The sequence below is a fragment of the Pelophylax lessonae genome, assembly GCF_965119305.1.
Source record: "Pelophylax lessonae genome assembly, chromosome: 12".
NCBI classification, from domain to species: domain Eukaryota; kingdom Metazoa; phylum Chordata; class Amphibia; order Anura; family Ranidae; genus Pelophylax; species Pelophylax lessonae.
This window is the reverse complement of record NC_138779.1, coordinates 98,537,852-98,565,482: the sequence shown is the minus strand read 5'-3', so window position 1 is coordinate 98,565,482 and position 27,631 is coordinate 98,537,852. Positions and strand designations below refer to the sequence as shown.

Sequence of the window (27,631 nt, the reverse complement as noted above, 5' to 3'; positions counted from 1 at the left end):
TTTACCGACCATGTGGGGAAAATGTCAATAGCATCTTTAGAAATACATTTAGAAAAATGGTGATGTGTTCAATACTTGTTACCCGTGGTGTATAGAGAGAAAGAGGGTGGTTTTTTTTTTTCTTTCAATTTGGGAGTTTGTAAAAATGTCCCTAATGTTCCACTACAAACTTTTTCATGTAAAAATCATATATTTTTTTATTAATACGGGTCATTTTAAAACGTATTATCTCCTGCTGGTTTATTAAAGAAAAAAAAAAAACCTAATTTATCTCTTTAGGAGCTGTGGGAGCACAGATAGTGAAGACAGTCGAGACTCTGATGAAGAGGAAGAAGATTCTGGTGGTGGAGATGGTACAAATCCTTCCAATACTGAGTCTACACCAGAAACCTCAGGAGGTACCAGTCAAAGTTAACCTCACCTCCCATAAAAACTGCCAAAGATGATACCTGTGCCTAAATGAAAAGAACATGGTAGCTCCTGCAAGTATTTCTTAGGTTTCAAATCACACGTGGTTTACCTATGGAGCCTTTTTAATACTAGGCCCAAGCTGTACCAAGGTCTTCTCTAAACATGGATTAAGCTGTGTCCCCTTCTGGTGTTAATCCCTACCTCCCTCTCATTGAACTGTTAAATACTTACACAGGACTTTGAGGTTTTGAGAAGTAAATGGCAGGAGGTGTGGCATAGCTTCAGAAAAATATGGTCTTAAAAGTTTAATTGCACCTTTTGGACTGAGTGGGAGATTTAAAACCATAATCATTTATACCTATGGGGAGCTCTGGAGTGCAAGCTGTATGTATCCCGATGTGCTTGCGCTGGTCATACAAATACTGTAAATGACAAACCAAAATATATTAAGAAGCACTGCTGGTAGCTGCTGCCCGCTAGTGATGAACCACCTAATATATTATGAACCATATATTCCCTAGAGGCAGGCAGTCCCCGGGTTATAGACAAGATAGGGTCTGTAAGTTTGCTTTTAAGTTGAGTTTGAATTTGTATGCAAGTTGAAATAGGGTACATTTTTTAAGTGGACCTCCAGCCAAAAAAATTACTTTTAATTTTTTTGTATTGCATAGGGAAGGGTTAACACCCCTGTAACATTTGTTTTGCTGCTGTCTGTGTGCCCCTGTTTAGAAGATTTCACCTCACTTTCAGTCCCTGTGGCAGTTGGTTTTAGAAAATGTTGGGTTGTTGTGGAAAAAAGGAGTGGTTTTAGTGGAGACACCTTTTTCCCCTAACTCTTACAGGAGTAAATTTCCCTTCCTAGGGGAAGATTTCCTCTCACTTCCTCCTACCTTGATCGCCCTCCTTTTGGAATTATGAGTTGGATGTAAGTTTTATGCTTGTAACTCGGTACTGCCTGTACAAGGGACGACCGTGCTTTCCAAACTAATAAACAGTGAACCAAAAGTAGTAAAATCCACAAAGCAAAGTTCATAATATGAAAGAACTCCCAAGCTAGATGGATCAAAGCAGGAAAAATCCTAAAGATTGTTTTATTAAAGCCTAGTACACACGCATCGAATTTCCGCCAACCGGTCGTCCATCTTTTGTCCAGAGTGGTGTTTTGTTGGTTGGAATGTGCCTAGACTGCACACACATTTTCCCGCACGACAAAATTTTTTCCCTGTCAATCTGTACTGACTGCACGAAAATCGGACGTGTTTTGACGGAGGACAAAAATTTTATAGCCTGCACACCAGATTTTTTTCGGCCGAAAAGTCGAAGTCGGTTGTCGGAAGCATCGTACTAACAAGCCGAAAATCGGCAGATTGGTCGTCGGTCGAAAATTCCCGGCCGAATTTCGACTCGTGTGTACGGGCCTTTAGCAAGTCAGCAACAGCTCTGTATACATCCACTCCTGCTTCTTTGCAGTTCTTCTCCTCTTTGAATAGTTTCAACAACTTCCACATTGGTAGTATATGATCCAACTATATGTTCAACAAGTGGCATGAGTTAGGGAAGAAAAGAGGGCTCCATATAGTGAAAGCACCATTTATTAAACCGCAAAATTGTATATAAATTGCACTTCCACAATAAAAAATATCAATAGCCTTATACACATCATGTCTCATCCAAGATGGCTGCCGTAGCGTACTAAATGGATTATTTCTTATCATAAACTTTGATCTGCGGATTACTTATTTTCCCACTTTTGGTTCACTATTTATTAGTTTGGAAAGGGCTGTCATCTCATTTATCCAAAGTATATTTTGGTTCATAGTACAAGTCTGAACAAACTCTCCTTAGGAATAAATGAGTGCATACACTGCCAGATAGACTGTTTCAGCTTTTCAGCTTGGGGAAATCTAGGCCCCTGAGTACAGCCTGACCCTGAGAATCTAGGGACTTCCTGGGGAAAGAGGAATTGATTTTAAACCAGAACTAAACCCTCTCAATCAACATTACCAGTTCCTGTCCAGCCTACAGCAGAGTGACGGCTGGACGGGACGCTCCTCCTTCCAGGTGGACGTCCTATGATGTCCTCCCGATCTCACGGCCTATGCCCGTCCACAGGGGCAATCAGCGCGGCGCACAGTGGTGAGCTGTGTCCCTTGGTCACAGCGCATCACTGATCAGAGTAAAGAGCTAATGACATTGTTCAATCACAGCTTATCCCAAGTAAACAAATGCCTCTTATCAGCGCTGTCACTGTCTGAGGAAAGGAAAGCTAATAAACGGGACATTTACACTAATAATCAGTGCTCTTGATTAACAGTTCCAATTAGTGTCCATCAATGCAGTATATCAGCTCCCATCAGTGCAGTTTTATCAGCACACATCAGTGAATGATAAAAATTACTTATTGGCTTAACTTTATTAAAGAATGGAAGAAAACGTTTGTTTTTTTTTTAGTGTTTTTGAAAAAAAAAAAAAAAGTGCCCAGTAGACAAGTGGTTAACAATTTTCTGCTAGTGTTCGTAAATAGATGAAATATATCATGTATATTTGTTTTCATTTTCTTTTTTTCTCTTAACCACTTAAGCCCCGGAAGATTTTACCTCATTCCGACCAGGGGGTTTTTTGCGATTTTTTTACTGCGTGACTTTAACGGACAATTGCACGGTCGTGCGACGCTGTACCTAAACGAATTTCACGTCCTTTTTTTTCCCACAAACAGAGCTTTCTTTTGGTGGTGTTTGATCACCTGTGCGATTTTTTTTGATCATGCGCTATAAACAAAAAAAGAGCGTAAATTTTGCCAAAATAACAATATTTTTCACATTTTTTTATATGAAATTCCAAAAAAAAAATGTAAAAATCAACATTTTCGGCCAATTTGTTTTATGCTACGTATGTTTGGTAAAAAAAATCGCAAAAATCGTATTTTGGTTTGCGCAAAAGTTATCGCGTTTACTAACAAAGGGAAAGATTTTTGTCATTTTTGGTGTTTTTTTTTTTAACGAGTAATGGCGGCGATCTGCGATTTTTTTTTTTTTTTTTTTTTTTTGCGGGACTGCGACATTGCGGCGGACAGATCGGACCCTTGACTGACATTTTTGACACTTTTGGGGTTACCAGTGACATTACTGCAGTAATCAGTGCTAAAAATATGCACTGTTACTGTAAAAATGACACTGGCAGGGAAGGGGTTAACTGTATTGGAGAGGGAGGGGTTAAGTGTGTCCTAGGGGCGTGTTTCTAACTGTGATTGGACATGTCTCCTATTGTAAAAACAGAGATCAACGGTTCTACATAGTAGAACCGTCTGATCTCCATTTTTACACAGGGGAGAATGACAGGCGGCTTGTTTACATAGGCCGTCCGCCTTTCTCCCGCTCTACCGACGATCGTAGTGTGACCGGCGGACATCGGGTCCGCCGGTCACACGCGCGGACTCCTCCGTGAACGAGCTGCGGCGGGCACGCACCTCAGCGGGCGCACGCCCGCTATTGGCTCACAAACCGGTCACAGGCTAGTGACGTATATATACGTCACTTTGCCTGGCCGGGGCTGACCGCCGCAGTATATCTACTTGCGGCGGTCGGCAAGCTGTTAAAGTGGTTGTAAAGCCACTTTTTTTTTTTCTTGCTATAATCCCCTGTGTTAGATTACATTATGTGCCTCAGTGTATGTTATGTATATAAAAAAAAAATGTAGCTTTATACTTTATTTCAGAGAGCCATTCGTTGCCCACCTCCCGTTACTGTGGGCAGTCGCGTGAGCACCGAGCGGCACTCTGAAAAAGGTATACAGCTAGATATTTTTTTATAAAGAACATCCATTGAGGTACATAATGTAACAAAACAGTCATTTTAGTAGCAGGAGGGGAGGGGCGGGCACTGACACAGCTAACAAGCAGGGAGGGAGGAGGAGAGAGGACAGAGGAGAGACAGCAGGATGACGGTGGTACCTAAACTGACCACTGTTTTAGGGCTCAGCAGCCGTGTTAAATGTTGTCAGTTTACAGAGGGGAGGGCAGCACCAGGCACCATCAGCCAAGTATTTTAGGTGATAGAAAGGGCCTAAATTACACAGCACAAGCACTGTGCTGTATAACATGCTCTAAAGGAACAGGAACCTTTTTTTTTTTTTTTTTAGGGTTTAAGTTTTCTTCCTAGGCCAAAATCATGTCATACATCCCAGGAGTTTTCATGGGCATTTTTTCTTTTATCTGGAGGAGAGGCTATCTTTGCTAAGCTCACCCACTTGTGTATGCCTGAGCCTAAGGCAGTAGAATTCCAGGAAATAAATGCTACTTGAATGCTCTGCTCTTGCTCAAGATGGCCGTGGTTAGAAATGCTAGGGACATGTTTTTCAATGTGATTTCTTAACAAAAAAACAGATCGATGACTAGGTGAGGTTGCTTTGAATATTAAAACAGAACATAAACTGTATCTGACCACCACAAAGTGAAAACACAATTTATTTAATTTTTAAGATCAAAAAGTCTTAGTGTTACCCTAAAAAAAAAAATTATAAAAGGCTACTGTTTCCTTAAAGCATGTTAATAAAGCACAGTGCTTGTGCTGTGTCATTTGGCACTCCGTATCACCTAAAAAACCCTCGCTGATCTTGACTGGTGCTGCCCTCCCCTCCTATAAACTGACCACGGTATATCATGACTGCCGAGACCAGACACCGTGGTCAGTGTACATGCCTCCTTCAGCCGCAGCTCTCCTCTCTGTTTCTGTGCCCTCCTCTCCCCCCCCTCCCTGCCTGTCTGCTGTGTCAGCGCCCGCCCCTTCACTCCTGCTGCTCTCATATTTATTATAAAATCCCATCCACTCTGTAATGCAATACTAAGTGCTTCTGTGCCTGTCTTATAGAAAAAAATGATCTGTACCCATATCAGAGCAGCTCCCAGCGATCACGTGACCGCTCGGCGCTCTCTCTTCTCTCTTCCCCTCCTACACGGCTGACACCAGCAGCAGTGCTCGGTCCCGCCCGCTGGATCTGTCATCAGGCAGAGAAGAGAGCCGAGGGAATCAGCTGATCGCTAGGAGCCGCTCTGCTATAGGTAGAGATAGGCATATTTCTCTTACGTCCTCCGACAGTCGCCACCACTTCATAATCTTCACTAATGGGGTAATTGACCTTTGCTCCGCAGGAGTAGCTAGGCAACAAGATTTGTTAATATCAAAGCTTTTAGCATATCACACCCCTAGGGGGTGGTCCCCTCAGTCAATACCTCCCTGCTTCCAGCATTCTCAACTCAGTTTTCAATTGCCTAGCTTAGGAGTGGCTGGCTGTTTCCTGTGATGGGGCTTTCAGTCTCAGCCTTCTTTCCTCTTTTGGATTTAATTTCAAGTATTTTTCTCTTTCTTTTACTTAGCTGTTTTTTTCTCAGCATTAGTTTAGTTTTATTCTGATGAAGATGATCATGAGGAGCTGGGTCTCGGTCTGGCCACCCTGGATCTCAGGGCTGTGTGCCAGGGGTTTCCCCAGCCTGCCATCGAGCGTTCAGCTCAGGTTTCCCTGGCATATTGAACGACCCATCCCTGTTCGCTGCAGGGATGCTTCCTGTGAGGTGGCTACCTCACCGGACGCCATTTGCGGTTTCGCACCGAAATCCACTGCGTCCTGGCTGCGACACTCCCTGTCCTCATTACAGCGGTTTGGTCGCTAGAGAAGGCTCCCCACGCCATCCAGACTGGTAAGTAAATGTCTATGTAGGGAACTGTCTGTTTGGGTGTCAGTCTGTGACTGTGTGACCCTGCATGTCTGTGTAAGTGCTGAGCTCCCTGTCAGATTCCTGTGTGGAATAGCTGCCTTTCTGTGGGCTGCGGGGGGGGGGGGGGGGGGGCTCTCCCGCTCTGCTGTGTGTGATGTGTGGGGCAGACTGGGCTCAGACATGCTATGCGGCCCGCCATTTTTTCTTGGCAAACTGTGATGACCGGCCCTGTGTGTTACAGCGCGGTGTTTTGGCGCCAAGCGCCGCCATTTTGGCGGCGATCGTTCCTGCAAGCACATGGCGGCGCCATTTTCTTGTTGCCTTGATTCCCTCAGCCGAGCGGCCATGTTTGTGAAGCCTTCATAGGCTATATAGGGTGGTCAGTCATTGCATCACTTCCTTTTGCTCTGGAACAGCGATCGGTGGCAGCAGCCTGTGTGGTCTCTCCAGGTTTTTACCTTCCTTATCCTGTATTTCCTTGCTCAGGGCTCCTTATCCCTGCAGGGGTCAGTGCATACAGTAGTGTGCGGTGGGCTGCGCTCGCCGCGGTCTTGAAGGGGCAGTACTTTATTTCAGTTGATACTGGGGCATGGATTCTCAGGATTGCAAGTTTCCTCCCACCTTGGTGGGGGGCCAAGGGGCTGCTGCATCCCCGAGGGGGCTGATCTGGCTGCTGTTGTAGCGACCTTGGCTTCTCAGGTGCAGATGCTAATGGCTGATCGATCCGCAAAACGGCCCAGATTATCCATTTCCTCTGATTCAGAGGGCGATGGGGCTGCTATGGCTGGAGTGCCCTTCTCAGGGTCTCGTTCATCTCTGGACCTTAGGGGGTCTGAGGGGGAGGCTGAGGTAGAAGGAGTTGATACTTCTCCCCCCGGCTCGCCTGAAGAGCTTGCACTCATGGATGAGTTGATTACTTCTATCATGGAAACACTGCATCTGCAGGATGAACCGTGTCCTGCTTTGATGTCCTCTTATGGGACGAAAAGGAAACGCAAATCAGCGCAGGTTTTTCCCTGCCCTGCGGAATTTCAGCGCGCTGTTGATGAGCAATGGCGCAATTTAAAGAAGCCTTTTACTGTGCCAAGTAAGTTCAAGCTGCGTTATCCATTTACACCCACCACTGATGAGCGTTGGTGTGTGCCGCCTCAGGTGGCAGTTTTGAATAAATCTACTGCTATTCCAGCTGAGGATACCCCGGTGTTCCGGGACCCTACGGACAGGAGATTGGAGTCTCTGGCCCGTCATTCTTATACGGTTGCTGGTTCTATGCTGAAGCCTATTTTTGCTTCCATTATGGCAGCCCAAGCTATTGCGGATTGGACGCAGGTGCTCAGGCGCACCCTGGTGGCTGACTCTGCTCCGCCGACAACGATGGCTATGGTAGATCAAATTCATCAGGGTGTCATGTATTTGTGCGATGCGGACTTGGATTTAGTCCCTTTGGCTGCACGCCTCTCCAGTGTCGCGGTGTTGAACCGTCGCCTAATATGGCTGAAATGTTGGTCGGTTGACCAATCTTTTCGCAAGACTCCAGCTAATCTTCCCTACGCGGGATCTCGCCTTTTTGGCGAGTCTTTGGATTCTCTGATAAAGGGAATTTCCGGGGGTAAGAGCACTCTCTTGCCCCAAACTCACAAGAATAAGTTTGTTCGCGGTAAGAAGAATACCTCGTTCAGGCCCTCTCAGGGGTCCTTTCGTGCCTTTCAGTCGCAATACAAGGGAAAGCCCTTCAAGGGCCAGGGCTCCCAGAAGAAGCCGTGGGCAGGTAAGCAGAAGTCCGGCCAGTCCGGGTCCGCTGCCCATTCCAATTCGGCCTGAAGGTGCGCCCTCACCCGGTTCTGGGGTGGGGGGGCGTTTGCTCGGTTTTCTTCAACCCTGGCTGGCCCGCATTCGGGACAAGTGGGTTCAGGAAATCGTTCGATCTGGATACAAGATCGAGTTTCTCTCTCGGCCGGTTAGCAGATTTTTTCCCTCAAATCTTCAGCTGTCTCTGGAGCGTTTGCAGGATCTGCACCTGGCGGTGCGGGATCTGCGGGCCCAGGGAGTGGTGGTTCCGGTGCCTCATCGGGACAGATTTCGGGGGTTCTACTCCAATCTGTTCACTGTGCCCAGAAAGGAGGGCAAAGTGCGTCCGATTCTGGACTTGAAAGCTCTGAACCGCTTTGTGCGGGTTCGCAAGTTCCGCATGGAATCCCTGCGCTCAGTGGTGGCTGCCCTGGTTCTGGGGGAATTCATGGCCTCCATCGATCTGAAGGATGCGTACCTTCACATCCCCATTTTCGAGGGTCACCAGAGGTACCTTCGATTCGCCGTTGCGGAGGATCATTACCAATTCGTGGCGTTACCCTTCGGTCTCGCTTCGGCTCCGCGGGTTTTCACCAAGGTGCTTGCGCCGGTCCTGGCCTTATTGAGAGCCCAGGGCGTCTGTCTTGGGATATCTGGACGATATCTTGCTTCGGTCTGCGACCAGTCAGGGCCTGGTGAACGACCTGTCCACCACGATGCAGACTCTGCAGAAGTTTGGTTGGACGATAAATTTTCCAAAATCGACGTTGCGTCCGTCGGTTCATCTTCCCTACCTGGGGATGATCCTGGACTCTGCTCAAGCGAAGGTCTTCCTGCCGAAAGGCAAGCTCCGGACACTTCAGGACGAGGTCAGGTCCCTCAGGGACACTCAGTGCTCGTCCCTCCGGACATGTATGAGATGTCTGGGTCTAATGGTCTCGGCTTTCGAGGCGATTCCCTTCGCCCAGTTTCACACGCGGGATCTTCAAGCGGAGATCTTGGCCAAGTGGGACGGGCGTCCACAATCTCTGGATCGGCAGCTTTCGTTGAGCCGCCACACCCGAAGGGGTCTTTTGTGGTGGCTCCTGTCCCCGGCGGTGTCGGGTGGCAAGTCCTTTCGTCCCTTGTCGTGGACGGTAATCACCACGGATGCCAGCCTGTCGGGCTGGGGTGGTGTTCTGGGCATTCTGTCCGCCCAGGGAACTTGGTCGGAGGAGGAATTCTCCCTTCCGATCAACATTCTGGAATTGCGAGCGATAAAGCTTTGCCTTCTGCATTGGTCGGAACGGCTTCAGGGCCGTCCGGTTCGGGTTCAGACGGACAATGCCACAGCAGTGGCCTACATCAACCATCAAGGGGGCACCAGGAGTGCCCGTGCTGCTCGGGAAGTAAACAGCATTCTGTCGTGGGCCGAGACGCACGTCCCGGCGATAACGGCTGTACACATTCCGGGGGTGGAGAACTGGCAGGCGGACTATCTGAGTCGCCAGACCCTGGACCAGGGGGAATGGTCCCTTCACCCGGATGTCTTCCAGATGTTGTGCGCAAAGTGGGGTCTTCCAGATGTGGACCTGTTCGCGTCTCGTCTGAACAACAAGGTGGAGAGGTTCGTGGCAAGGACGCGCGATCCTCGGGCAGACGCCTCAGACGCGTTAGTGGTGCCCTGGCATCAGTATCGTCTGATGTATGCCTTTCCACAGATTCAGCTGCTGTCCAGGCTGCTTCGCAGACTGGCCTCGGAACCGCACGCGGTGATTCTGGTGGCACCGGACTGGCCTCGCCGGTCTTGGTACGCAGACCTCGTAAATCTGGCAGTCGACGCTCCGTGGCGTCTGCCACTTCGGGACGACCTTCTGTCTCAAGGGCCGATATTCCATCCTGCTTTACAGTCGCTGGCTTTAAAGGCCTGGCTGTTGAAAGCCAGGTCCTGAAGGATAGGGGTCTCTCCTCTGAGGTCATTCCTACTTTGATCAAGGCTAGAAAAGCCTCTTCGGGAAAAATTTACTACCGTACTTGGAAAGCGTTTTTTGCCTGGTGTGAGTCCAGGGGGTATTCTCCTCGCTCATACTCTGTGTCGAGAGTGTTGGCTTTCCTCCAAACTGGAGTGGACCAGCGTTTGGCGCTGGCCACAATTAAGGGTCCGATTTCTGCGCTGGCCGTTCTTTTTCAGCGCCCAGTGGCGTCTAATTCATTGATTAGCACCTTTGTTCAGGGGGTGCGACATTTGGCCCCTCCTAGGAGGGAACCTTTGCCTCCATGGGACTTGAACTTGGTTCTGTCCGTGTTACAACAGGCTCCTTTTGAAAAGATCAGGGAGATCTTGTTGTCTCTGTTGTCCAAAAAGGTTGCCTTTTTGGTGGCGATCACTTCGGCTCGCAGGGTGTCGGAGCTGGCAGCTTTGTCCTGCAGCTCTCCCTACTTGGTGGTTCACTTGGATAAGGTGGTCTTGCGACCTAACCCTTCCTTTCTTCCGAAGAGGATCTCGGAATTTCACCTGAATGAGGACATTGTCTTGCCTTCGCTTTGCGCGAAGCCGAAGCATCCGAAGGAGGTGGCTTTGCATGCCTTGGATGTTGTTCGGGCGATCAGGGTTTACCTGTCATCGACTAAGTCCTTTCGCAAGTCGGATTTCCCTATTCGTCCTTCCAGAGGGACCTCGGAAGGGCATGGCGGCGTCGGCTGCTACCGTCGCCAAATGGATCAGACAGACAATTGTGCAAGCCTATGCTTTGAGGGGGAAGGTTCCTCCTTTCCCTGTGAAGGCGCACTCTACCAGATCTCTGAGTACGTCTTGGGCCTATCGTCGTCGGGCTTCTGTGGCCCAGGTGTGTAAGGCGGCGACTTGGTCGTCCGTTCACACCTTCTCAAAATTTTACAAAGTGGATGTTCAGGCATCGACAGATGCTTCCTTTAGCCGTAAAGTTCTTAGTGCGGCAGTGCCTTAGGGTCCCTTGTTTGGGTCCTTGGCTGTTGGGGTGTTTTTACCCCTGGGTTACTTGTTCTTCCTGGGTTGTTGCTCCTGTTGAGCACGTTTTTCCTGTTGCCAGGTTGGTTCTCTTACCTTGGTAAGGTTCCTTCCTCTGATGTGGGTACTGTGTTGCTTTGGGCGCGGCTGCGTTTTTCCCACCCCTCATGTCTACACTGCTCTGGGACGTCCCCATTAGTGAAGATTATGAAGTGGTGGCGACTGTCGGAGGACGTGAGAGAAAACGGAATTTTTGTAAAATCTTACCGTAAAATTCCTTTCTCTGAGTCCTCCTACAGTCGCCGCCCCTCTTGGGGTTTATGTACTCTACTGCTATGCTACTGAAACTGAGTTGAGAATGCTGGAAGCAGGGAGGTATTGACTGAGGGGACCACCCCCTAGGGGTGTGATATGCTAAAAGCTTTGATATTAACAAATCTTGTTGCCTAGCTACTCCTGCGGAGCAAAGGTCAATTACCCCATTAGTGAAGATTATGAAGTGGCGGCGACTGTCGGAGGACTCAGAGAAAGGAATTTTACGGTAAGATTTTACAAAAATTCAATTTTTTTTTCTATAGGACAGGCACTGGAGCACTTCGTGTTAGAGGGGATTTGATTATTTTATAGTAGTGGCCACAACCACTTTTATTGATCAATAACAATTGAAAAAAAAATGACATAATCACTAAAGAATCGCCTTAAATTTGTAAGTATTTTTCATGGTCAAACATTTCTCAGCATTTGATATTTATAATTATTTGCCTTGATACAGCATCAATTCAGAAATACAGTACAACTTTCTATTCAAGTTTTATCAAATGTGCTGGTCTTGTGCTTCTGCCAAACGCGTGTTTTTTATAGACAAATATGTATTTTGTTTTCAAGAGAAAAAAAGGGGTAAACAATAAGACATTGTCCGAACAGGGTATATGAAAGAGTACATATTGATACAGGTATTCCAGTCATAAGCTAAGAGATCATGCTGTATCAGAACAATGCTGTCAGGTTTTATTAGGACCCTGAGTGGTTGAGAAGTAAAGGGTGTATTCATTGCAGGCACGTATAGCACCCGAGTAGTTTATATAGAACTATAATGTTCAGGCTAGGTTTAGGTTTTTGAGGGAGAAAGTGAACAAGGTAGGAGAGGGCAAATAGGGCACTAGGCCCATTAGACAAGGGCAAGTAGAAAATAGAAAGTAGTACTTAGACCTAGGTTTGCAATAAAGTGTAAATAATTGTTGACGCAATATTTGCACAATAAAAAAGTAAGGTAAGCAAGACAGAAGGTATGACAAAATGGTGAAATATAACCCCTTATAAGCAAACACTAAGCAGTGCAAATGCCATGAAGTAAATGAATAAACAATTAGTGTTAAATGCTTAAATAATTACATAAAGGGAAAAGGTAAGTGTCTCAAAAAAAATCATAAAAGTCTCACAGAATACTGAATATTGCACAGTTCCAGAAGAGGTGCTTGATGGAGTATACCATCCAGTGTTATGAGTCCCGTGAGTAAAAAGTGATTGAGCCACTATGAAATCCACCACTAATGTGACATCCAACACCACTCCCCATGAGCTGGCCACTCACCAAAAATGGTTGCCCCCATTTACACTGAAAGGAATAAGTGATGACCGTCTTCTCTGGATCAATATAAATCTTTCTCCTCTACTGTGGCTCCAAAGATGACATACGGTATATGGAAAGGAGAAAGCTCCACTTGTGTGATACTGTCTTAATCAATTCCATTTATTTATAAAATTCCCATTTTTTTAAAAAGCTATATTCAATAAATTAATTTTTATTGATTGTGTTTACTGTTCTAGTAGTACCATGAAAGTCCTGTGCGCCTCCCATATTTAGCTTGATTTTTCCAAATGTCTTGATAGCGAGTTTATTTTTAGCTAAACAAAATTCTTTAAAAACACAAACAAGATCAATGCTCGTACAGACTTAGGGTCCTTTCACACGGCCGCTCCGTGTGTCCGCAAATCATCCCATCCGTTTGCGGATGATTTGCGGACATAATGTAAGTGAATGGCACTGCGGGTGTCGGCGGAATACCATCCGCTGACATCCGATTTTCCTCCTTTCAGTTCTGTTACGTTTTTACAAATGGAACAGAACCCCATTTTTTCTTCTGTGTAAAAAACGGAAAGGAAGGAAAATCGGATGTCAGCGGTGTCATCCGCTGACATCCGCAGTGCCATATACTTACATTATGTCCGCATATCATCCGCAAACGGATGGGATGATATGCGGGCACACGGAGAGGATGACAGAAATGTCATCCGCTCCGTGGAAAAAAAAAAAAATAAGTCCCGCAGCGGACCTTTCACACGGAGTGGCCGTGTGAAAGGACCCTTAGCTATTCAAAATAAATTAATATTTAGAAAATAAGTTACATACAAATACCATAAATAGTAAATGTGAAAAGTGAAGGTGCACAAAACAATGTGAAAAGATGGAAGCAGCACTAGAAAAGTAATAGTGAATGAAAATGGCAGAGACAACAAAATTATAAATCAATATAATGAGTGTAGTAGAAAACAGCAAACATAAAAGTCTCTCAGATAATGTAGGTCTGCTTAAACTTAAAAATAAATATAATAAGTGAGTCCGTGCCAAGGTGACGTGACAATATATGCAGACAATGGTGCTTCACAAAATCAGATGTTCTCTGTTCCAGGGTGGCCTCTTACCGCAAAACACTCCAATAGTGACATTCAAACTTTGAACTGACAGTATGGTGAAATAGTAACACACGGTGGTAAAGTTGGATTTTTACCAGAGATCAGGGAGATATGAGCTTGGACTGCTGAGATAGAAAATCCAGTGTGTGGATAGCAAAGAGAGGTGTGCTCTCGCTGGGATATCCTAGAACTTGTACACTTCACAGCTGTAGGGTTCCGGTGGCTCAAGGCACAATTGCCAAAGAGATTTTGTTTTTTTGTTAGCGCACTATCTCTTTGCCACAAACACCATAAATAGCCTGATTGTGATGTACATAGACACTAAGGTTATTGCATAAAAGTTCCAAAAACGTCTAACAATAGAGTATAGAGAGGGAGAATAAATTAAATTCAATTTCTGACCGTAAACAAAATATCCAGTGATGACTCTCAGACAATAGTCTGTGTTTTACGGATTTCAACTGTTTTTCCCCTGCAGAAGGGATGCCTGTCAAACTACGCAAAAACTGTATGCCAATACGGCCTAAGAACAGAAAAATAATCAAAAAGATACCAAAAATAAATTATTTTGAATAGTTATTTTAGTGTGGGGAAAGTGATTAGGTAAAAAAAAAAAATGCTCATTGGCTTTTTTAATCCAAGCAACCTAAATCAACAGAAGATTTGGAATTACCCTCTTAGTATCAGGTAACCTTTTAGATACCTAAAGATCAGACCCAAAGATGGCTGCCGATTTAATGGGTGGAGTTGAGCTTCCCCAAAATGGCATCTCCTCTAGTTAATGAATGTCTTAAAGTGATTTTTTATTTAAAAAAAATACATAAAAATGTTACCTCCTCTGTGCAGTTGGTTTTGCACAGAGCAGCCTGGATCCTCCTCCTCCTCTGTTCCCTCGCCACTGCTTCTGGCCCCTCCCTCTTATTGAGTGCCCCTGCAGCTTGCAATGGGGGCACCTGAGCTGAGCTGCAGCTCCGTGTGTCCATTCAGACCCAGAGCTACCATTTGGCCCCGCCCCCTCTCTCTCCTAAATGGCTCACTGACTTTGACAGCAGGAGCCAATGGCGCAGCGGCTTTATCTTAGCCAATCAGGAGGGAGAGTCCCAGGATGGCCGAGAGACACGGGGGCACAGGTAAGTATTAGGGGTGCTGGGGGGGCTGCTACACACAGAATACTTTTTATCTTAATGCATAGAATGCATTAAGATAAAAAAAAAAACCTTTCTGCCTCTTCAACTCTTGTTAAGATGATCTGAGTGTCCTCATGAGATGGTGTCTATCTTCAGTTAACAACAAAATACAGTAAGAACCGAACATTAACGCAATAAAATGACAACTGTAAACTTTCTAGGCTAGGGTCTCTCAAATTAGCCTGTTTCCGGACTAACATCTTTTGAGACCCGTGTGTGAATGTATACCCTAGAATGTTCAGTGGTGTACCCTATTACTAATACTCCACTAGTGTGTGGTAGCGACGGAACAAGTCCTTGAGGGAGAGACCAGATTGGCCAGGACAGGAGGGACAGAAAAAGCTGGTGTCTCTTTTTATTATTTGTCTGCTACAGATGCAACATCTTTTTTGGGGGGTCTTTTGGGTCAGGTTACCAGGAATGGCATCCAGGGAATGCCTCTCATGTAGTTGGCTCACTACATCTGGATTGGGAGTTTAGGCCACTTCTTCTTTCTGATGCTTTGTAAAGCACAAGTGTGTTATGCAGAGCCAGTTGAAATAAATATACAGACACTTTCTTGTACCAGCGTCTGGCTTTACAGGAAACAAAGTAATATCATCTGGTCGTGGAAGTTCACCCCTCCCATGTTAAGGTTTTAGTTGTGGACACAGAGGGGCTTCTCAACACCACCAGGCGCTCTAGTATTTTGGACTGTCGTATCTGTGTGAATGGAAGACAGGACAAAAACATCCCCTTTGTCCTTCCACTTCACTGCAAGAAATTCATTATTTCTCAAGCTTTCTCCCCCTTTCTAAGTCTGGTATTTATAAGCCGTTGGGAGAAGCCCCAGTGATTAGGTAGCACGGTGCCACATGAGCCAATTCCAATATCAAAAAGGTGTCAAAAGTTGTCATGCTTGCAAAAAATTTGTCCATGTACAAGTGGTACCCCTTACGGAACAAGGAAGACATCAAGTCCCAAACTATCTTGCCACTGCTCCCCATGTAGTCTGGGCATTTGGGGGAGTTCCACGTATCTTTTCCCTTGTAAATTCCCAAAAAAATGACCTGTATAGCCTGTTGCCCTCTCACAGAGCTTATACATTTTGACCCCATATCTAGCACTCTTGCTGGGTAGAAACTGTTTGAATGCAAGGGGGCCAGAAAAATGTATGAGGGGACTCATCTACGCAAATGTTTTGTTGGGGCTTATACATGTCTGCAAATTTCTGGTCAAGATGATTCACAAGGGGCTATATTTTGTGGAGCCACTCCTATTAAGGGCACCCTGAGAACGGCTGAGTGTATTGTCGTTGAAATGCATAAATCGCGTTCTATTCTCATATCTTTGACTGGCCATGTCAGCAGAGGACACAGATGTATGATGAATTGGGTCTGTTGACCAATATGACTGCAACTCTTCTTTTTGGTAATGCCCATGTTTAGGGTTGGGCCCAAAAATGTTTTAAACTCAGAAACCGAAATAGGTTTCCATTCGACTTGTCTGGCAAGGAAGCTATTTGGGTTGGCAGCGATAAATTGCTCGGCATATAAATTGATTTCCTCTGCAATCGATACAGATCTTCCGGCTAAAAATAAAAAAATCATGGGTAGTTAAATTTGCTGTTTCCACCTGTATCGCAGGTTGAGAAATGAATGGGGGAAGTATGGGTGCTGCAGAATCTATTGGCCCCCGATCAGGACTTGCAAGCACATCAGGAAGGACACTATGGGCTTTTCAGGCCTGTGTTCTAATTTTTGGTGGCTGCTGGATGCTATTTGTGCTAGCCACCGCACCAGCTTAGACTGCTCTTATGGGACTCTCCATGTCACCAAGTGTTACTGCAGTGCCGGTATGTAAAAGACCAGTTGCTGGTGCTCGCCAGTTCACCAAGAGGCAGAGGGGCTAAGCGCAGGTGTTGGGCAAACTGATGTTCAGGGGGTTAAATGTGCCTATGTGTTTTTGTGGCAGTGTAGTGCTTTTGCTCACTGTACTTAAGATTCTATCTCTATGGAACCAAAAAGGGCTCCACGAGAGAACAAATTGTCATTTCCTGTGCCTGAGTTTTGTAAACACAAGCACATGTTGAGATTCGCTGTGATTCGCCAGAACCCATCAGCAGGTCCAGGCCAAAAATCATTGGCCTGGACCTGATAACTGATCAGTGCTGGGTCCAATTAGAGCACAATCAGGCTTTCGCTCACGTGCCCCCAGCTTGGGAACACACACGGAGCGCGGATCACTTAAATATTTGTGATCCTGCGCAGAGCTGCCGTCCTGTAGCAGTAAAAGCGCTATAGAGCAGTCAGCAACTGGTTAAAGAGAGGGTGTCATGGCTGATTGCAAGGTTTTTTTTGAACAATGTCAGTGAGTCTGTCTGTCCTCTTTAACATACAATGCAAGAAGCCTACCCTCTAAACCTTTACCACTTTGTTAGGACAGTGTTTAAATCTAGTTACAGTTGATAAAGATCTGCCTGCACAATACAACCAAGTTAATAATGGCAAAAACAGCTGCTCAGCCCCCTTTGGAAAAAAGAGAACTATGTAGGATTTTTTTCTTGCTGGAGGGTCCTTTTTTATAGAGCATTTTAAAAAAAACGTATTTATGTATTTATTTTTTTAAAAAGTAGGGTTTTTTTTAAATTTTTAAATCATACTTTCCTAGATTACTCCAGCACTGATCCCAGCTGCAGCTGTCCCCCACAATCTCTAAGATAAAGAACTGCGTGATCAAACACCGCTGATCTTTCAGCTCTTGGTCCTCAGCCTGCAGAGAGGTGACTGTTAACCACCAGCTCTCTACTTTGCCCTTCCAGTGCTCACTGGTACGCCAGCCAAATGAAGGGGCAAGAGCAGCTGGCTTAGGCTTTTAGTGGCTCGTTGCGACACTGAGCCAGCTGTCAGCCCATACATCTGGTTGCATCCTGCTTGTAAAGTTATGATCTTTCCTGAGCCTGGAGCAGTTGAAAAAGTGTCACAGGAGTGCATAATGATCTGCACTCCTATGAGCCATAGGAGACACATAGCTAAAAAATCTTTGACTATATTTCTCCTTTAAGATAGGTTTTGTTAACAGAGACATGTAACAAAGTAGGTGTTCTCCCATTTTGGCTGCAAATGTGTGAATACACTTAAATCTTAAGAGTAGATGAAACCCCTGACTATTTTTCCCATAACGATGACTTTTCTTTTTATTTGTTTTTAACTTCTCTTGTAGCTGTCTTTATACATTGGTTGTTTCTAACTTTAAACTTTTAGATTTTGGTTCCCTTGTATTGTAGTCCATGCAAAATGTTTACACTGGTTTTACTATCAAAGTGGTTTGGGTGTAGCTTATTTTCTTTTGGCTGTGTTTAACTGTCGTAGCACATTCTTCATTCTGGTGGCTTGAAACTTGGTTTCAGATACGGTTTTGGCTAGTAATGCAAAAAAACCCAATGGTGAGTTTGTTGCTATAAATTAGAAGTGTTACTTCAGCTGCACATGCAGTCAACCTTGCTGGGCCTGGTGTCTTGACTTAACGTGTTGTCAGGGAGCCTAGTAAAATAGGGAGAAATACAGGTTTCACTTAAGGGGCAACAACAAGCCAAGGGGACCATTGTAGGAGAAATTTTGGTATGATTAGATTCTCTTTGGCAAACGTGTTCCAGATGCATGTGGTGGTTGACAGTAGCGATATCTTGTTGGAGAGTTGGCAGGGTACTACTCTTCCATTTGCGAGCTATCGTTAGACGAGCAGCAATAAGGATGTGTGTTTAAAAAGGATGGAACGTCTGTGCCATATTTCTAGACCCAAGGCCAGTTGCGATAATAGTACTACTTTCTCTTTTGTTCATTGACACACAGCTTCAAGTCTTCAGACCATTGGGTATTATACTGTCACTCTTCAGGAGTAGGACTAGGAGGAAACCTTTTGGGTTACGCCCCTGGGGCAGTCCCAGAGGGTATACCATCACTTCCTGCTGTAGGAATTCCAGTTTTCTTTCTAGTCAGGAGTAGGGCCTGGCTCTCTGCTGGGATCTGCGTTCCTGGCATTTTTTCCTATTTAAATGAAATTTGTTACTTTTTATTATTTTTGTTCTTGTGTGAACTACAATCAACTGTTACTATGAGAACTGCTATCAACAGCCAGGGTGGGCGACGCACTGGATATTCTAGATCCTTAGTCTTCCCAGTCTGGCCCGCCAGCGTGACCCAACTATTAGCTCCACGCTAGGTTGGCCATGACAAAGCCCTACTGGACAGGGCCTGGCCAGCGAGTGAAACGTCTCACGAGGTCGCATAGCCCTGGTCACGACCGCAGTCATGACCAGAGTCGCTGCGTACCTCAGGCCGCAGCACCCCTATTCCAAGATGGTGCAGGGGACTGTCGGGAGTGGCGCCTGGCTGGTGAGTAGTGTCCTCGCCCCTCATTTTTTGCAAAATTTCTGGGGTGGTCGAGGACCCCCCCCCCCCCCCCCCCCGTTGTCCTTCCTTCCCCTTGTGCTTCCCACCTCCTCCTTGCAGGGTTCCCCCTTAAATTTTGTGCCTTCATCTGTCCCCTGCCCCCCCCGGCCCCTGTTTGGGGGCATGGGTGAAAATGGGTAGTGGGGGCTACATGGTGCTGGGCTGGAGGAGCGGTGGGTGATGCCGCTGTCCGCCCCTGTAGGGGGTGTCCGTACCTGGGTGCTGCGGGGGAGGAGTCCCTTTCTGGGGTCTGGGAATTTTTTCCGTGGTGTCCTGCCATTTTTCCGTGTTGTCTGTGTCCCAGTTCGTCGGCCATGTTTCTGTAGTTCAGCGGCCATGTTTTTGGTTTCTCTATAGACTTGCATTGGCGGCCATTTTCGTGTAGTTTGAGACAGTGCTGAGGCTGTGGGGGCCTCTAGTGTCAGGTCAGTGTTTCCTCTTCCTCTTTCCAGCAGTGTGGCAGATCGTTTTGGCGCTTTCCAGCTCAGGTGGTGAGTCTTTGGGGGTACACTATCCTTCCTCTGCTTTATACAGCGCCGCAGGTGCGCTGATTCTTGTGGTACCACATCGGTGCATAGGGAGAAGGGGCCTCCCCGTTAAAAAAAAAAAAAAAAGTTTTTCTTTGCTGAGCAGCCTGGTTCTGCTTAACTACTTATGGTCATGGAGCCTGTGGAGCGCGTTTCACCACCCGATCCACTCCTGGAAGCATGCGGGACCCTCTGGGTCTCAGTCTGCCTTGGCAGCCATGATGGCAGCCCTGCAGTCACTAGTAGCCAAAATAGGTATGGCCCTGCAAAGGAGACCTGGCAAGAATCTACCCACCCCCCCCCCCCCCCCCCCCGCCGCCTTCACCTGTATCCTCTGCTTCCTCAGATTCTGAAGTGGATTTGGCTGCTGCAGACGAGAGTCAGCCCACTGGATCTGTGTCCACTCACACTGAGTGCTCTAATAGTGAGGATGAGTCGTCTTCTGCAGCCGCGCATGAAAAAGCGCTGGTGGAGGCCCTGATTGTATCAGTGCGGGAAACTTTAAATTTCCCGCCAAATTGCGATGCCGATGCAATTTGGCAACCGCAAATCTTCCAAGATAAATAAGGTTTTTCCCTTTCCTGCCTATTTTCATGAGATTGTCACTAGTCCGTGGGGTTCCCTGAAACACATGGTTGGAATACCTAAGCATTTTGCTAGAAGATATCCATTTGAGGAGTTTCTTCTGAGAAAACTGACGGTTCTACCATCTGTGGACTTTCAGGTTTCCAGGCTGAATAAGACCACACTTTTGCCAATGGGAGATTCCCCGTCATTTAGGGACCCCGTAGAAAAAAAAGCTGAGGCTCTGGTCCGGTACCTCTTCACTGAGGCTGGTTCAATTTTAAGACCGGTGTTTGCGATCACCTTGGTATCCCAGACTTTAACGGAATGGGCTAAGGTTTTGCGCCAGGATCTGGAGAGGAGTCCACATCCTTGTGAGCTGATGGATTGGTTGATCCAAGGGTTACAGTATATTTGTGATGCATCCCTGGATGAGGCCTCCCTGGCCGGCAGGGTTTCTGTGATGGCGGTGATCCTTCACCGCATGATCTGGTTGAAGTACAAGTCAGCTGACCAGGCTTCTAAACAGGTACCGACTGATCTTCCTTTTGTAGGTGACTGTCTGTTCGGTGCCCCTGTGGAAGAGATCATTAAGGGAGGCAAGAGTACATTTCTTCTTCCACGGGCTGCTAAGGGCAAGGAACCTCGCCGTAAGCGGGGTCCCTTCTTTTTGGCTGGAAAGCAGCCCTTTCGTCCAGCTGGCTCGCAGGAAAAGGGCTCCAGATCCACCCGTAACTTTGGAGGTTCCCAGAGACCCTGAAATGTTAAGTCCAAAGAGGGCGCTTCTGGTTCCGCAGACGAAACTTCCCGAGCCTGAAGGGGCGCCCTCACCTGCGTTTGGGGTGCAGGGATGGCTTTGTCTATTTCCAGATCCATGGACCTTGCTCATTCAGGACAAATGGGTTCACAAACTGATTTGGTTAAGTTACAAGATCGAGTTTAAATCCTTACCTCCGGCAAGATTATTTCCTTCCAACTTACGCCTGTCTCCACAGGGGCTACAGGGCCTTTACGTAGCAGGGCAGGACCTGTTAGCACAAGGAGTTATTGTGCCGGTTCCAGAGTCGGAACCTTTCCAGGGTTTTTATTCAAATCTGTTCCCAGGAAGGAAGGCAAGGTTCATCCGATCTTGGACCTCAAGGCTCTGAACTGTTATGTGCGTGTTCGGAAATTTCAAATGGAATCCATCCTCACAGTAGTAGCTTTCCTTCATCAAGAAGATCTAATGGCTTCTATCGATCCCAAGGACGCTTACCTTCATATTCCAATATATGTCGGTCATCAGCGTTTTCTTCGTTTTTGCCGTGGGCGAGGAGTACTTTTCAATTTGTGGTGTTACCCTTTGGTCTTGCCCCAGCTCCTCGAGTGTTCTACTGGCCTTGCTACGGCAGTAGGGGATCGCAGTACTGGGTTACCTGGACGAACTGCTTATGCATGCAGAGTCTTTCTCCGCTCTAGAAGCCGACTTGGAGGTTATGGTGTAAACTCTGCAGGAGTTCGGGTGGATACTGAATTTCCAGAAATCTGCACGGTCTCCGTCCGCCAAGCTGGACTACTTGGGTCTGACGCTGGACTCTGCGTCAGCCCGGGTTTTTCTTCCTCAAACAAAACTGCTAAAGCTACAGGAGGCGGTTCGGCTCCTGTTGTCCAACCATCGATCATCACTTCAGGACTTGCATGCAAGTGGTCTGATGGTCTCCACCTTCGAGGCGGTTCCATTTGCGCAGTTCCACACCAGACCTTTGCAAAGGGAGATTCTGATCAAATGGAACAAGGATCTGCTGTCATTGGACAATCTGATTTGTTTGAGTTGGGGTTGCAAGGGAGTCTCTTCTATGGTGTCTCTGCTCCCTAGCCCTATGTCTGGGAAAATCTTTTTTAACACTGCACTGGACTATAATCACCACGGATGCCAGTCTGTCTAGATGGTGAGGTGTCTTGGGAATGTGTTCGGCCCAAGGTGTCTGGACTCTGGAGAAGTCCAGGTTGCCGATCAACATGCTGAAAATTTGGGCGATCAGGCTTTGTCTGTCTCAGTGGATAAATCATTTGCAGGGGCGCCCTTTGCGGATACAATTAGACAATGCTAAGGCTGTGGCATATGTCAATCATCAAGGGGGCACAAAGAGTGCCCTGGCGGCCAGGGAGGTGGATGACATCTTGAGGTGGACAGAACAATATGTTCTGGCCCTCTCTGCTGTGCACATTCTGGGGGTGGAGAATTGGCAAGCGGACTATCTCAGTCAGCAGACGTTGGATCCAGGAGAATGGTCTCTTCACCTGGAGGTTTTCCATCAACTGTGCCTTCGGTGGAGGACCCCCAATGTGGACCTGCTGGCTTCCTGTCTCAACCAGAAGATACTGAGGTTCCTGTCAAGATCTCGGGATCCTCTAGCCTCGTCGGATTTGTGCCTTTCCTCCAATACAACTTCTGTTGAGACTGCTACACAGGATCGAGGTAGAAGGGATTAAATCCGATTCTTCTTACGGATGGTCCTCGTAAGGGGCAGACCGCATCTACTACGACCATTTCTAAGTGGATCAGGCCTACTCCATTAAAGGTCAGGGTCCTCTTTTCCTTGTTAAAGCGCATTCTACGAAGGCGCTTGGTGCCTCCTGGACCTTCCGTCATCAGGCGTCAGTGGTTCAGGTGTACAAGGCGGCTACTGGGTCGTCTGTACACACATTCACAAAATTGAATAAGGTGTAGTACTTGCATCTTCGGATGCAGCGTTTGGCCAGAAAGTTTTGCAAGCTGCGTGTTGCAGAGGCTTCCGCTTCTTGATGGTGAAAATTTTTCCTGGTGGTGAGCTCCAGTACCTAAGTTGAGCTCCTGTTGTCACCTGGTTGGCTATGTTTAGCCTTGTTGAGAATTCTGCATTTGCTGTGTTTTTTCCCACCCCTCATGTTGACACTGCTTTGGGACATCCCAATGGTCTGAAGACTTGAAGCTGTGTCTGTCAGTGAACGAAAGAGAAAACTGGATTTTAGTCTTACCGTAAAATCCTTTTTTCTGAGGCTCACTGACACAGCACCTGCCCCTCTGTTGGGGTTGATCCATTTGTTCTTCTGACTCTGCTTGTTACAAACTGGAAGTCCTACAGCAGGAAGTAATGGTATAACCCTCTGGGACTCTCCCAGGGGCATAACCAAAAAGGTTACCGCCTAGTCCTACTCCTGAAGAGTGACCGTAATAATGCCCAATGGTCTGAAGACTTGAAGCTGTGTCTGTCAGTGAACCTCAGAGAAAAGGATTTTACAGTAAGACAAAAATCTATTTTCTCTTACGTCCTCCGACAGTCGCCGCCTCTTCATATTCGTCACATACGGGGGTATTAGACTTTGCTCCGAAGGAGTAGCTAGGCAACAGAATATGTTAACAATAAAGCTTTAACATATCCCACCCTCAAGGGGTGGTCCCCTCAGTCAATACCCTCCTACTTCCTGCAACCATATCTCAGTTTTAATGTCTAGCTTGTCAGGAGTGGCTGGCTCTCTCTGTGCTGGGACTTTTTGTCCCAGACTCTTTCTTCTTTTTGATATTTTGTTTGAGTTTTCTCTCTACCTTTACTTAGCTGTTATTTTTGTCAGCATTAGTTAGTTCTTCGGACGAAGAGGATCATGCGGACTGGGTCTCGGGCTGATCCCCCTGGTCGCAGGTCGTGGGTCAGTGGCTTCCCAGTCTGCCATCGAGCGTTCAGCCAGGTAACGCTCCTGGCACAGTGAACGACCCATCCCTGTTCGGTGCAGGGATGATTGGTGAGGTGGCTACCTCACCGGACGCTGTGCGGTTTCTGAACCGCCATTGTGTGCGTCTTGAATTGCGACTCTCCCTGCCTCATGTGCAGCGGCTTGTTCGCCTGTGCGGGTTCCCCACGCCATGTGAGGTAAGTGTATCTATGTGGGGACCTGTCTGTCTGGGGGGGGTCTCAGTCTGGAACTGTGTAACCTGCCTTTAATCACACTGCTTGTCTCCCTATCTCTCGGCTGCATGCTGTGGGCTGCAAGGGGGGGGGGGAGCTGTATGACACTGAGTATGTCAGGCTGGGCAGTGTGAGGAGCTGTGTGCTGTGGGGCATGTTTTTAATGGCATGTTGGGGCATATACAGCGATCGCTGCGGCGATCTAACATGTATCCATATAATGGGATAATATTGTGTGTGATTTTATGCACTGTGGAGCGGCGATTTCGGCGCCAAACGACGCCATTTTACCGGCGCCCGCTCCGGCCGCATGGTTTACATGCACGGCGGCCATTTTCTTGTAGCCTCCATAGGCTTACATAGAGCGCCCTGGCAGCATCGCTTCCTCTCTCCTGGAAGCACCGATCGAGGCAGCAGCAGCAGCGGAGTCTCCTCAGGTTTTATCCTTCTATTCCTGTGTTCCATTGCCTGTATTCAGTCTGTATATTCCCTGTGGGGGTCTCATTGTGCCTGAGTGTGGTGCGGTGGGCTGCGCTTGCCGCGCTTGCTGTAAGGGGGCAGTTAACCCTTGGTTGTCTGGCATACAGGGGCAATGGATTCTCAGGAGGGCAAGTTTCCCACAGTATTGGTGGAAAGCCAGGGGACCGCTGTTTCCCCCCCAGGGGGGGATTTAGCCACTATTGTGGCTGGCCTTGCTGCACAGGTGCAAATGCTGGTGGCTGCTCAATCTACTAAACGGCCCAGAGTTGCTCTGTCCTCTGATTCTGAGGGTGAAGGTGATGGGGCTGTTCTAGCGGGGACCCCCCTATCGGGGTCCCGCTCCTCTCTTGATCTAGTGGGATCTGAGGTAGAGGCTGAAGTTGAGGGGGTTGATAATTCTCCCCCTGGCTCGCCTGAAGAGCTTGCAGTCATGGATGAGTTGATTGCTTCCATTAAGCAGACGCTACGTTTGCAGGACGAGGTGTGTCCCCCAGCTGCCTTGGCGGCTTATGGGACGCAGAGAAAACGCAGGACGCCGCAGGTTTTTCCCTGCAATGCTGATTTCAGCGCGCTGTTAAGGACCAATGGCGCGATTTGCGCAAGCCTTTTGCGGTACCGAGTAAATTTAAGCTGCGTTATCCTTTCTCGCCTGCCACTGATGAACGGTGGTGTGTGCCTCCGCCAGTGGATCATGCTATTGCGGTTTTGAACAAAGCCACTGCGATCCCTGCAGAGGGATCCCCTGTTTTCCGTGATGCCACGGATAGGAGACTGGAGTCTCTTGCCCGTCATACTTATTCTGTTACGGGTTCTATGCTTAAGGCTCTGTTTGCTTCTCTCATGGCGGCCCAGGCGATCGCAAGTTGGACGCAGACGCTTAGGCGCGTCCTGGTGGCCGATTCGGCCTCGGCGGCGACCCTGGATATGGTGGATCAGATCCACCAGGGTGTCATGTATCTGTGTGATGCGGACCTGGACCTGATTCCGTTGGCTGCGCGTGTGCACAGCGTGGCGGTGTTGTCTCGCCGCCTGGTTTGGTTGAAATGTTGGTCGGTGGACCAATCTTCACGTAAAACCTTAGCCAATCTGCCTTATGATGGGTCTCGCCTTTTTGGGGAGTCCCTGGATGTGTTGATTAAGGGGATTACCGGGGGTAAGAGCACTCTCTTGTCCCATTTCCCCAAGGCTAAGGGGGCTTCTGGGAAGAAGCATGCTCATTTTCGGCCCCCTCAGGGGTCCTTTCGTGCCTTTCGGCCGCACTACAAGGGCAAACCGTTCAAGGGCCAAGGCTCTCAGAAGAAGCCCTGGTCTGGGAAACAGAAGTCCGGTCAATCCGGACCTGCGGCCCATAACAGTTCGGCCTGAAGGGGCGCCCTCACCCAGTTTTGGGGTGGGGGGACGCTTGCTCGGTTTTCTTCAGCCCTGGTTGGCCCGTGTGAGGGACAGATGGGTTCTGGAAATCGTTCGATCTGGTTACAAGATCGAGTTTCTCTCTCGGCCGGAGAGCAGATTTTTTCCCTCAATTCTTCAACTGTCTCCAGAGCGCCTGCGGGATCTGCACCTGGCGGTGCGGGACCTGAGGGCTCAGGGAGTGGTGGTTCCGGTGCCTCATCGGGACAGATTTCGGGGGTTTTATTCCAATCTGTTCGCCGTGCCCAGGAAGGAGGGCAAGGTTCGTCCGATTCTGGACTTGAAAGCTCTGAACCGCTCTGTGCGGGTTCGCAAGTTCCGCATGGAATCCCTGCGCTCGGTGGTGGCTGCCCTGGTTCCGGGGGAATTCATGGCCTCCATCGATTTGAAGGATGCGTACCTTCACATCCCCATATTCGAGGGTCATCAGAGGTACCTTCGATTTGCCATTGCGGAGGATCACTACCAGTTTGTGGCGTTGCCCTTTGGGCTCGCCTCGGCTCCGCGGGTCTTCACCAAGGTGCTTGCACCGGTTCTGGCATTATTGAGAGCCCAGGGCGTTTCTGTCCTGGGGTATCTGGACGACATTCTGGTTCGGTCTGCGACCAGACAGGGTCTGGAGAAGGACCTGTCTGTCACGATGCAAACTCTGCAGGAGTTCGGTTGGACGATAAATGTTCCAAAGTCGACACTGAGTCCGTCGGTTCGTCTCCCATATCTGGGAATGATACTGGACTCGGTGCAGGCGAAGGTCTTCCTGCCGGAAGACAAACTCAGACTCTTCAGGAGGAAGTCAGGTCCCTCAGGGACGTTCAACACTCGTCTCTGCGGACGGGTATGAGATGTCTGGGATTGATGGTCTCGGCCTTCGAGCCGATTCCTTTCGCGCAGTTTCACACGCGGGGTCTCCAAGCGGAGATCCTGTCCAGGTGGGACGGGCGACCTCAATCTCTGGATCTTCAGATCTCGTTGAGTCATCGCACCAGGGAAAACCTTCTGTGGTGGCTCCAGTCCCCGTTGGTGTCCGGGGGCAAGTCGTTTCGTCCGATCTCGTGGACGATAATCACCACGGATGCCAGCCTGTCGGGCTGGGGTGGTGTTCTGGGCGTTCTGTCCGCCCAGGGGACCTGGTCGGAGGGGGAGTCTTCCCTTCCGATCAACATTCTGGAATTGCGTGCGATAAGGCTCTGTCTTCATCGCTGGACGGACCGGCTGCAGGGCTGCCCGGTTCGGGTGCAGACGGGCAATGCCACGGCGGTGGCCTACATCAACCACCAAGGGGGCACCAGGAGTGCCCGAGCGGCTCGAGAAGTGGCCGACATTCTGTCTTGGGCCGAGACTCATGTCCCGGCGATAACGGCGGTTCACATTCCGGGAGTGGAGAACTGGCAGGCGGACTATCTGAGTCGCCAGACCCTGGATCAGGGGGAATGGTCTCTCCACCCGGCTGTCTTCCAGATGTTGTGCGCGAAGTGGGGTCTTCCAGATGTGGACCTGTTCGCGTCTCGCCTCAACTACAAGGTGAAGAGGTTCGTGGCAAGG

The 27,631-nt window shown here is 48.1% G+C and overlaps 1 protein-coding gene across 2 annotated transcripts in view; it reads left to right on the top strand.

Annotated features, from left to right (window-relative positions):
* PPP6R1 (protein phosphatase 6 regulatory subunit 1) overlaps positions 1-27,631 on the top strand; it is a 327,149-nt gene that overhangs the window by 261,255 nt on the left and 38,263 nt on the right. For both annotated transcript variants that reach the window (XM_082274358.1, XM_082274359.1), the window contains one exon: positions 280-398. In XM_082274358.1, coding sequence (XP_082130484.1) covers positions 280-398 — 119 coding nt within the window. The remainder of the gene's footprint in view (positions 1-279; positions 399-27,631) is intronic.